Below are 12,266 nucleotides of genomic sequence, written 5' to 3' on the forward strand. Positions count from 1 at the left end.
TGCAGATTAATAAACTTGTTTTAGCAAATAAAGTAAAGAGCATTGCAGCTTAATAAACTTGTGTGTTTTAGCAAATAAAGTAGAGAGCATTGCAGCTTAAATAAACTTGTTTTAGCAAATAAAGTAGAGATTATTGCAGCTTAATAAACTTGTTTTAGCAAATAAAGTAGAGAGCATTGCAGCTTAAATAAACTTGTGTTTTAGCAAATAAAGTAGAGATTATTGCAGATTAATAAACTTGTTTTAGCAAATAAAGTAGAGAACATTGCAGCTTAATAAAGTAGAGATTATTGCAGCTTAATAAACTTGTTTTAGCAAATAAAGTAGAGAACATTGCAGCTTAATAAACTTGTTTTTAGCAAATAAAGTAGATTATTGCAGCTTAATAAATTTGTTTTAGCAAATAAAGTAGATTATTGCAGCTTAATAAACTGGTGTTTTAGCAAATAAAGTAGATTATTGCAGCTTAATAAACGTGTTTTAGCAAATAAAGTAGGGAGCATTGCAGTTTAATAAACCTGTTTTAGCAAATAAAGTAGATTATTGCAGCTTAATAAACGTGTTTGAGTGAATAAGGTAGAGCATTGCAGCTTAGTAAACGTGTTTTAGCAAATTGAGAGCATTGCAGCTTAATAAATTTGTGTTTTAGCAAATAGAGCATTGCAGCTTATTAAACTTGTGTTTTAGCAGAGCAAAACAAAAATCACACCCCTGTTACATCACATCCATATCTATTGTTTGAATACGAAGGTCTACGTCACACAAGAAATCGAAGAACGACGTGTTACGAGAAAACCAAGTTTATTCCAAATGTTTGAGTATTACAAATATACTGGAGACTGCAGTCTTAATATTAAGTGTATGAAAACTAGACTTATTAAGTCGCAGAGCCCAGTTTCAATCTGTGAAAATTAACACCAAGTTTGGTTAATCTACAAACCTGTAACAAATTTGTTTAAAGTTACAATAGAGTAAAAACACGAGTCTGTAACCTTGAAACGGGGAAATACCCTTAAAATAGACCAGAGCAGCTCGTTTTCATAATCATTACTTCTCAAAGGTATGTGCGGTTTTGTAAATATGCAAATATATATATATATATATATATAAATTTCGTGGTATTAAATCCACCAGGATGACCAGAAACACTACGGAAATATGGAAATGGATCAACAATAAAATCTAAGTAACGTCTGATTTCAATTTTTTTTAAACTGCTCGGACTGAAAAATATGCTGTAGTGTTAAAAAAAAAGAAAAAAAGGTTCATTTTAAATTGCTGGGCCAGATTGGAGATGGATAAACTGGGAGAGTGGAAAGGACAGATAGAAGTGTGTGTGTGCGTCTGTGTGTGCGTGTCTGTCTGTTGTCTGTGTGTGTAGGATAGCAATGAAACCTATACAAGACGAATATGGGGGTGCATGATTAAAGAAATCTTCCATTTTCCAAGTATAAACTGTACAGATAGTCACTATGTCTCTTGAAGCAATTTGTAAAATTGTTATTGATTTCAGGGGCTCTCACTCAATGGTGGAGGATGGATTTGCTTTTATTATTAAAATATTATGAAAGTAGTGTTGGGTGACTTGGGTCGGGTTATAGATGGGTTCCAATGTGTATAAATGTAATAACCTGTGAGAAGAGAGACCATGACTGCTTTGACAAAGTACAATTTTATACACTTCAAAAGAAAACCTGAACAACAATTGGAAAACGACAAATGAAAACAAAACACCTGAAAATAGCTGTGAACATTTTAATGAGATGTCGTTACACCTGTACTAGTATTATAAACACCTGTAGACTACTTCATGTGTTACGACTGTTCATACTGAACCACAAAATAAACAGGTTATATTACACGGTGCACACATTACTACTAGACTGCTTGCCAAATGCCAGGATATTTCTGACGGACGAGCTGCAAAATTTAACCACCAGTTCTAGAGGACAGGCGATCGTTTTTCTGCCATCTAACATTATTTTAGTTTAGTTCTTTCTTTTTATACTTTGGTAAGTGGACAGAAAGCCCTTCCCATACAGAAGATGTTAAATACCCGTTATTCACTGCAGCCGACTTGTAATGTTATTTATAACTACAATACTGTCACAGTATTACTGATCACGGCCAATGGAATCACCATTACATTGGGGTGGGATTTAACTCAGTCAGTACAGTGCTTACTCCAGATGCGATGAGCCAAGGATTTTCACACATTTTACTAAATTCTCCACATGTTCTGGTTTGATGTACCAAATCACTAGACTAGTAATATGTCTGCACACTGTTTTAAATCTTTGATATTGTTATTCCCTTGCAAGCAATCACCGTTCTCATTTATCATACTGCTTCTGTTATTACTTAATAATGTTCTGCATACATATATGAATAAATATATATTTAAAAATTGATCCTAACCTAACACCAGACCACTATATTTCAAACGATCTGTTCATGTGTCCGTTTCAGATTCACATTCAGGCCCGATGCACACCACCGATTGGTAGTTTTGTGGTAACCAACATATGTTTTTTTAATTGTTAAATTTTTTTTATTTTTTTTTCACAAAACCCCTGTTTACATTTGTCATCTGTCCCAACCACAGGGATGAAGTGACAAAGTTACAAAACAAAATTCCACATATATATAACAGCTCAGTAAACTGATAGACATTTTAATAGAGTATAAACCATTGGTAGTTGTTAGCAAGAGGTTATAAGTATGAATATTAATGATACAGATACAAAAACAGTTGTATATTATGTTATCTGTGTATATAGCTTTTAATGTTCAGTCTTCCAACAGATGAGTAACTTAACCAAAAAAAGAAGAAAAAGTTAATTATACAAAATGTGTTCTGAAAGATCTATTATATCGTAAATATTCATACACACATTCACACCGGAAGAGGAAAAAAACACACACTCACACAGACATATATACAAGTAATATATATATATATATATATATATATATATATATATATATATATATAAAAAATACAAGTGCAGTCATGATTTGTCTTTGAAACATAATATATTATAAAAAATATACGAATTATTTTGACTATGACTGGTTACATGGTAAATTGTTATGTTTTCTAAACTTAAAAGTTGCAAACTTAAGGACCACCAGAACTTAATTCATATATTCCAACAATCATGGCTTCTATACTGCCTTATTTTTGGACACTTGACGCACAACACATTAGTAGTCAAATTGCAACTCATGGGTTACGTAAATATAATTGACATAATCAAATAATCAGTTAGCGGAGTAACAATCATATCAACTGATTTCTGGTTACCTAATATTTTGAAATATTGTTCCCTGGAACATCAGTGGGTAAAACAATCAGAAATCAAAACTTTTCACAAAAAAGTGTGACTCTGGCTGTCATTCTAATAAACTGTTATAAAATACAGACCCTAATCTTGTAATAAAGATGAATAAATTTTACAACATAGAGAGCTTCTTTTTTTCAAATCTCAGTTAATAGATTACACAGAATGTGGTTCAGTAGTTGCATTATTCAAGCTGAAGAGTACTTGTACTACCAGCAATATTTCAAAATGTATATTGTAAACAGCGGGTCAAAAATTCAATTGTAGACATTTGCCTTATGTTTCTTTATGTAGTAAACCAGCAGAGTTAAACACCACTACCCACTACCCCCCTTAGATGTACTTGGAGATAAAACATTTATATGAGACATTTAAACTCATTGACCCTGACAAATGAGAAAAAGTAACGAGCAAGCTAGAACCAGGTTTTTCAATGATGAATATTTCTCTCATCTGTCATCTGACATTCCTTAAAAAGTCTTGACCCGGTGCTTATAAAACTTATAGATTCTAGATTCTAAAGAGTCTGAAACAGTAACGTCATGGCAACACCATACAAATAGTATACGTGTGATGTCATCAGAAATTGTGTCTGAAACAGTAATGTCATGGCAACACCATACAAATAGTATACGTGTGATGTCATCAGAGATTGTGTCTGAAACAGTAACGTCATGGCAACACCATACAAATAGTATACGTGTGATATCATTAGAGATTGAGTCTGGACTAAAAGTTCTGAAAGTACGGGCCCAGATCAGTGCGTACAGGCCAATAAAATGTATATTCACTAGTTTAAACTTGTTACAATGCAGTATCTCAATTTTACCATCACAGTCCCATTGTCAAACTTTGTATATCACTTTCTAGTAGTGAAGTGTTTGGATTGACTGATCAATGCTCGATTAGATTAAGATATTGTTAGACAGGAACATGTTGAACGTCCTTTATAAACAGGTTGTTGCTCAATTAATTACGGTTTGATTAATCAAGTTCTTTCATTGCGGACTCGGTTTAATACATGCTTCAGTAACCAGTCCTTTCAGCAATTGCACAAGTCTTTCCAGACGACCTCTGCTAAGCAGTCACCTTTGTTTAAAGACTCCCTGTCCAATCCACAGGTTTGAGTGTCTTGTATGTTTCAGCAGTTAACACAGTTCAGAATGTCCAACCTGATCATACGGCCACCTTTATTATACAGGCACTTGTCATAAAGACCACTGTCTAATACTGACTTAGGTGTCTGTTTAACACAGAGATGTCTTTAGTCACTTTCGCCAGCCCTCACCAAAGTCATGAGTCGAGGATGTCTTTGAAATGGCTGAAGACTTTGACGGCGATTGGGTTGTATTTCTGGATGTGTTGAGCGAGGAAGTAATCTTCAAACGCAGTGCGCAGCTTGCCGAGATCAGGCAGCTCATCACAACTTGGTATGTTGAGGAGGGTGTCGAAAAAATTCTTCCACAGCGGCACATTCCACTTTCTGTAGAGAAAAAGTAAGAAAAAACAACTTTTATGTAAAATTAACTGTAAAAATAGTCGGCTAAAAGCCCAATGCTTCACACAGACACACACACACACAGACATACACACAGACACACACACACACACACAGACAGACATAGACATACACACACACACAGACACAGACACACAAAGACACACACAGACACACGACTATCACACTGGTACTATCGCCAACTTCATCCACCCCTTCCTCACCCCACCCTAAAAGCAAATTAAACTATTCAACTAAAATTATGATGTAATAACTCTCAATTTGTTTAACATGCACTGAGATGAACATCCATAGATTTAACTACAAACCAAGTTTCACTGATGTAAGACTTAGTTTAGATGTTAGACTTTACTAGTGTAGGTTAATGATGCTGGCCTGATGGTGGACGTCAGGGTTCGAAATTAACAATGGCACCAACAGATTGTGCTCCTTATTGGCCGTTGTGCCCCAGAAATTGGACATAGTCGGGATTAATGATGCCGATTGATGGTGGAGGTGTTAACCTCACAAAACTTGGTGAATGGACTACTTGTAGAGGTCAATGATGTCTAACATGTTTACCTCAGAAAACTTGATGAATGTGAATGGACTACTTGTAGAGGTCAATGATGTCTAACATGTTAACCTCACAAAACTTGATGAATGTGAATGGACTACTTGTAGAGGTCAGTGATGTCTAACATGTTTACCTCACAAAACTTGATGAATGTGAATGGACTACTTGTAGAGGTCAGTGATGTCTAACATGTTAACCTCACAAAACTTGATGAATGTGAATGGACTACTTGTAGAGGTCAGTGATGTCTAACATGTTTACCTCACAAAACTTGATGAATGTGAATGGACTACTTGTAGAGGTCAGTGATGTCTAACATGTTTACCTCACAAAACTTGATGAATGTGAATGACTACTTGTAGAGGTCAATGATGTCTAACATGTTTACCTCACAAAACTTGATGAATGTGAATGGACTACTTGTAGAGGTCAATGATGTCTAACATGTTAACCTCACAAAACTTGATGAATGTGAATGGACTACTTGTAGAGGTCAATGATGTCTAACATGTTTACCTCACAAAACTTGATGAATGTGAATGACTACTTGTAGAGGTCAATGATGTCTAACATGTTTACCTCACAAAACTTGATGAATGTGAATGGACTACTTGTAGAGGTCAATGATGTCTAACATGTTTACCTCACAAAACTTGATGAATGTGAATGGACTACTTGTAGAGGTCAATGATGTCTAACATGTTTACCTCACAAAACTTGATGAATGTGAATGGACTACTTGTAGAGGTCAATGATGTCTAACATGTTTACCTCACAAAACTTGATGAATGTGAATGGACTACTTGTAGAGGTCAATGATGTCTAACATGTTTACCTCACAAAACTTGATGAATGTGAATGGACTACTTGTAGAGGTCAATGATGTCTAACATGTTAACCTCACAAAACTTGATGAATGTGAATGGACTACTTGTAGAGGTCAATGATGTCTAACATGTTTACCTCACAAAACTTGATGAATGTGAATGGACTACTTGTAGAGGTCAATGATGTCTAACATGTTTACCTCACAAAACTTGATGAATGTGAATGGACTACTTGTAGAGGTCAATGATGTCTAACATGTTTACCTCACAAAACTTGATGAATGTGAATGGACTACTTGTAGAGGTCAATGATGTCTAACATGTTTACCTCACAAAACTTGATGTCATGCGCCACGTTCCCTTCTCCTGGTAGACCTTCATGTAGGAACCAAAGAGCACCACGTGAACCGTGCCAGCCAGTCCAAACAGATCAGTCTGGATAATAAACACAACAAATTACAACCGTGCACTGGTCTCCACACAACTATTAGCAGTTAAATTTCATCAATTATAAAATCTTTCAAAAGAGCGGACATTTTGAACACATTTTTTAACAGTGTACTTCACTTCACAAATTGTGGGCGGGACGTAGCCCAGAGGTGAAGTGCTTGCTTGATGCACAGTCGGTTTGGAATTGATCCCCGTCGGTGGGCCCATTGGGCCATTTCTCGTTCCAGCCAGTGCACCACGACTGGTATATCTAAGGGTGTGGTGTGTGCCTTCCTGTCTGTGGGATTTTGCAAATAAAAGATCCTTTGCTGCTAATGGAAAAATGTAGCGGGTTTCCTATTTAAGACTATATGTCAAAATTACCAAATGTCTGACATTCAATAGCCGATGATTAATAAATCAATATGCTCTAGTGGTATCATTAAAAAAAAAAAGGTTTAAAAAACGTGATCTCTGACGCAAACCTGTGAGGCCCAGATTACACGAGTCATAGTGTAGATACAAAACAGGCATGTCGTACTCATATAAACTGTGAGGCCCAGATTACACGAGTCATAGTGTAGATACAAAACAGGCATGTCGTACCCATATAAACCTGTGAGGCCCAGATTACACGAGTCATAGTGTAGATACAAAACAGGCATGTCGTACTCATATAAACCTGTGAGGCCCAGATTACACGAGTCATAGTGTAGATACAAAACAGGCATGTCGTACTCATATAAACCTGTGAGGTCCAGATTACACGAGTCATAGTGTAGATACAAAACAGGCATGTCGTATCATATAAACCTGTGAGGCCCAGATTACACGAGTCATAGTGTAGATACAAAACAGGCATGTCGTACTCATATAAACCTGTGAGGCCCAGATTACAAGAGTCATAGTGTAGATACAAAACAGGCATGTCGTATCATATAAACCTGTGAGGCCCAGATTACACGAGTCATAGTGTAGATACAAAACAGGCATGTCGTACTCATATAAACCTGTGAGGCCCAGATTACACCAGTAATAGTGTAGATACAAAACAGGCATGTCGTACTCATATAAATTGTGAGGCCCAGATTACACGAGTCATAGTGTAGATACAAAACAGGCATGTCGTACTCATATAAACCTGTGAGGCCCAGATTACACCAGTAATAGTGTAGATACAAAACAGGCATGTCGTACTCATATAAACCTGTGAGGCCCAGATTACACGAGTCATAGTGTAGATACAAAACAGGCATGTCGTACTCATATAAACTGTGAGGCCCAGATTACACCAGTTATAGTGTAGATACAAAACAGGCATGTCGTACTCATATAAACCTGTGAGGCCCAGATTACACGAGTCATAGTGTAGATACAAAACAGGCATGTCGTACTCATATAAATTGTGAGGCCCAGATTACAAGTCATAGTGTAGATACAAAACAGGCATGTCGTACTCATATAAACCTGTGAGGCCCAGATTACACGAGTCATAGTGTAGATACAAAACAGGCATGTCGTACTCATATGAACCTGTGAGGCCCAGATTACAAGAGTCATAGTGTAGATACAAAACAGGCATGTCGTACTCATATAAACTGTGAGGCCCAGATTACACGAGTCATAGTGTACATACAAAACAGGCATGTCGTACTCATATAAACTGTGAGGCCCAGATTACAAGAGTCATAGTGTAGATACAAAACAGGCATGTCGTACTCATATAAACTGTGAGGCCCAGATTACACGAGTCATAGTGTAGATACAAAACAGGCATGTCGTACTCATATGAACCTGTGAGGCCCAGATTACACGAGTCATAGTGTAGATACAAAACAGGCATGTCGTACTCATATAAACCTGTGAGGCCCAGATTACACGAGTCATAGTGTAGATACAAAACAGGCATGCCGTACTCATATAAACCTGTGAGGCCCAGATTACACGAGTCATAGTGTAGATACAAAACAGGCATGTCGTACTCATATAAACTGTGAGGCCCAGATTACACGAGTCATAGTGTAGATACAAAACAGGCATGTCGTACTCATATAAACTGTGAGGCCCAGATTACAAGAGTCATAGTGTAGATACAAAACAGGCATGTCGTACTCATATAAACCTGTGAGGCCCAGATTACACGAGTCATAGTGTAGATACAAAACAGGCATGTCGTACTCATATAAACTGTGAGGCCCAGATTACACGAGTCATAGTGTAGATACAAAACAGGGATGTCGTACTCATATAAAACTGTGAGGCCCAGATTACACCAGTCATAGTGTAAATACAAAACAGGGATGTCGTACCCATATAAACCTGTGAGGCCCAGATTACACGAGTCATAGTGTAGATACAAAACAGGCATGTCGTACTCATATAAAACTGTGAGGCCCAGATTACACGAGTCATAGTGTAGATACAAAACAGGGATGTCATACTCATATAAAACTGTGAGGCCCAGATTACACCAGTCATAGTGTAAATATAAAACAGGGATGTCGTACCCATATAAAACTAAGGCTTAACTAAACTGAAATCTCTACACAGTACTTAAAGGTCATTCTTGCAGTATTTCAGATCAAATCCAGTCTATTTTATGCCAAAATCACCCAAATAAACCCCCCTAAAATGTAAGATAGAAGTCGTCGGAAGTTCACGGCATGTTTGTTTAATTTGCACACAGCATGTATGACCGAAGACCGTCTCACCTGGTAAGTTCACGGCATGTTTGTTTAATTTGCACACAGCAGGTATGACCGAAGACCGTCTCACCTGGTAAGTTCACGGCATGTTTGTTTAATTTGCACACAGCACGTATGACCGAAGACCGCCTCACCTGGTAAGTTCACGGCATGTTTGTTTAATTTGCACACAGCAGGTATGACCGAAGACCGTCTCACCTGGTAAGTTCACGGCATGTTTGTTTAATTTGCACACAGCACGTATGACCGAAGACCGTCTCACCTGGTAAGTTCACGGCATGTTTGTTTAATTTGCACACAGCACGTATGACCGAAGACTGTCTCACCTGGTAAGTTCACGGCATGTTTGTTTAATTTGCACACAGCACGTATGACCGAAGACTGTCTCACCTGGTAAGTTCACGGCATGTTTGTTTAATTTGCACACAGCACGTATGACCGAAGACCGTCTCACCTGGTAAGTTCACGGCATGTTTGTTTAATTTGCACACAGCACGTATGACCGAAGACCGTCTCACCTGGTAAGTTCACGGCATGTTTGTTTAATTTGCACACAGCACGTATGACCGAAGACCGTCTCACCTGGTAAGTTCATGGCATGTTTGTTTAATTTGCACACAGCACGTATGACCGAAGACCGTCTCACCTGGTAAGTTCACGGCATGTTTCTTTAATTTGCACACAGCACGTATGACCGAAGACCGTCTCACCTGGTAAGTTCAAGGCATGTTTCTTTAATTTGCACACAGCACGTATGACCGAAGACCGTCTCACCTGGTAAGTCCATGGCATGTTTGTTTTCATCTCGATGCACTGGAATCCTGCCGTGTTGGACTGGGCCATGAAGAAAGTGTTGGGCGGGTACATCGTCATGTCAATACTGCGTCCGAAGTCGATCAGCTTGAGACACTTGGTGCTCGATCCAAACACCTCGTCTCTCGTCTTGCCGGAGATACACAGCGGGCTGACCAACAAAACAGATATAAACAGTACAGGGAACATTGTTTTTAGTAGCGCATTGCCATTTGCTGGCTAATTTCAGAGATCACTACACAATTTTAAAACAGTAGTTGCTAATTAATTTTAAGTTGACTACAAATATTATTAATTAAGATTTTCAAAGCAGAATGCAAATGATAAAGCTATATACATTTCATCTTCATATCTCCAGGCATTGTAAAAATCTGGAAAATACATTTTCACATCTCCTAAGTTCAAGAGCCATAACTCCATTAAAAATGGGTAAATCGCTATGAAATTTGATCTGTAACAGTACGTGATGAAACTATACACAAAATGTCAGCTGAATATCTCAAAGTCTTCTGCAAAAAACATTCGGAAAACATATATGGGACGGATAGACGGACGGACGGAGATAAAAGAAAGAATTTTTTATTTATTTAATGACGCACTCAACACATTTTATTTACGGTTATATGGCGTCAGACATATGGTTACGGACCACACAGATTTTGAGAGGAAACCCGCTGTCGCCACTACATGGGCTACTCTTCCGATTAGCAGCAAGGGATCTTTTATTTGCACTTCCCACAGGCAGGATAGCACAAACCATGGCCTTTGTTGAACCAGTTATGGATCACTGGTCGGTGCAAGTGGCTTACACCTACCCATTGAGCCTTGCGGAGCACTCACTCAGGGTTTGGAGTCGGTATCTGGATTAAAAATTCCATGCCTCGACTGGGATCCGAACCCAGTACCTACCAGCCTGTAGACCGATGGCCTACCACGACGGCACCGAGGCCAGTTCGACACTATAAAGAAAGAATACAGGAACTGATTACAGGAACTTGAATTACTGGTGCCGACATGTTAATGACGAGGAAATGTGACACTATAAAGAAAGAATGAATGAATGTTTAACGACACCCCAGCACGAAAAATACATCGGCTATTCGGTGTCAAACTATGGTAATGCAAATAAATAAAGTGATGATCAACATCAATATAAAAATTCAAGACTTAAAGAAAAACAGTGTAAAGAAATGTACAAAAACACAAATATCACAAAATTTTACGGACACTGAATTTTACTCAAAACTTCAATTTTGTGCTGTATTGGCCATTCTCAAAGAGAATGTTACAGCCCTGCACCACGGTGAGGTTACAGCACACGCAGGGGCTATAAAGAAAGAATACAGGAACATGAACTAGTGGTACTGACATGTTGATGACGAGGAAGTTGTCGGGCTTGACGTCGCCGTGAATGATGTGACAGCGATGCAGGTTCTCCATGATGTGCAGCAGTTCGATGGTCACATAGAGAGCGAACGACTCGAATGTGGCCGCCCAGTCTCTGTTCCCTGCATACAGGTTCACCACGTTCTGCAAAACATCATAATACAAGTGGACTATTATCAGTTCTCTATTTGGATTTTTTTGTTTTTTTTATCCCACTGCCCCCTTTCCTTTCTCTCCTTTGAATTCCATCTCATTTCTTCCCGATCTGGCAACTCTATCTTTCAACTTCTTTCACTGTCCTTGTCTCTGCAACCACAACAGGTGCTTGTAAAATAAAGTTTGAGCTACTACAAGCAAGAGAACAGTTGGAGGGGGGGGATGAAATAGATTGAGAGAAAGAGGAAGAAGAGAGAGAGAGAGAGAGAGAGAGACTGATGTTCTAAACAAGAAAATGTATTTAACATGTATTTTTAATTGTGTAAAACATCTTACTAATGGCAGCAAACTGTCAACAGTCTCTTTAGGGGTCTTGGGGTCATACGCCTCGATTCATTATTTATTAGTCGGTCAGCAGCTGTGTTATCTGGTCTTCCATTAAATAATACAGCAGATAAAACTGGGGTAAACAAGAAACCTGAGAGGATTACGTTTAATATCCCATACAATTTTATTAACGACATCGTGCCC

General features: G+C 38.1%; 1 protein-coding gene across 3 annotated transcripts in view; it reads right to left on the reverse strand.

The window, feature by feature from the left end:
* Window positions 1-784: 784 nt before the first annotated feature.
* LOC121378286 (mitotic checkpoint serine/threonine-protein kinase BUB1-like) overlaps window positions 785-12,266 on the reverse strand; it is a 59,480-nt gene continuing 47,998 nt past the window's right edge. For all 3 annotated transcript variants that reach the window (XM_041506387.1, XM_041506386.1, XM_041506385.1), the window contains 4 exons: window positions 11,563-11,723; window positions 10,155-10,344; window positions 6,575-6,681; window positions 785-4,827 (listed from right to left, as the gene is read on the reverse strand). In XM_041506387.1, the coding sequence (XP_041362321.1) occupies window positions 4,638-4,827; window positions 6,575-6,681; window positions 10,155-10,344; window positions 11,563-11,723 (648 nt within the window). In that variant the 3' untranslated portion in view covers window positions 785-4,637. The remainder of the gene's footprint in view (window positions 4,828-6,574; window positions 6,682-10,154; window positions 10,345-11,562; window positions 11,724-12,266) is intronic.

This window comes from Gigantopelta aegis, chromosome 8, assembly GCF_016097555.1.
Source record: "Gigantopelta aegis isolate Gae_Host chromosome 8, Gae_host_genome, whole genome shotgun sequence".
NCBI lineage: Eukaryota > Metazoa > Mollusca > Gastropoda > Neomphalida > Peltospiridae > Gigantopelta > Gigantopelta aegis.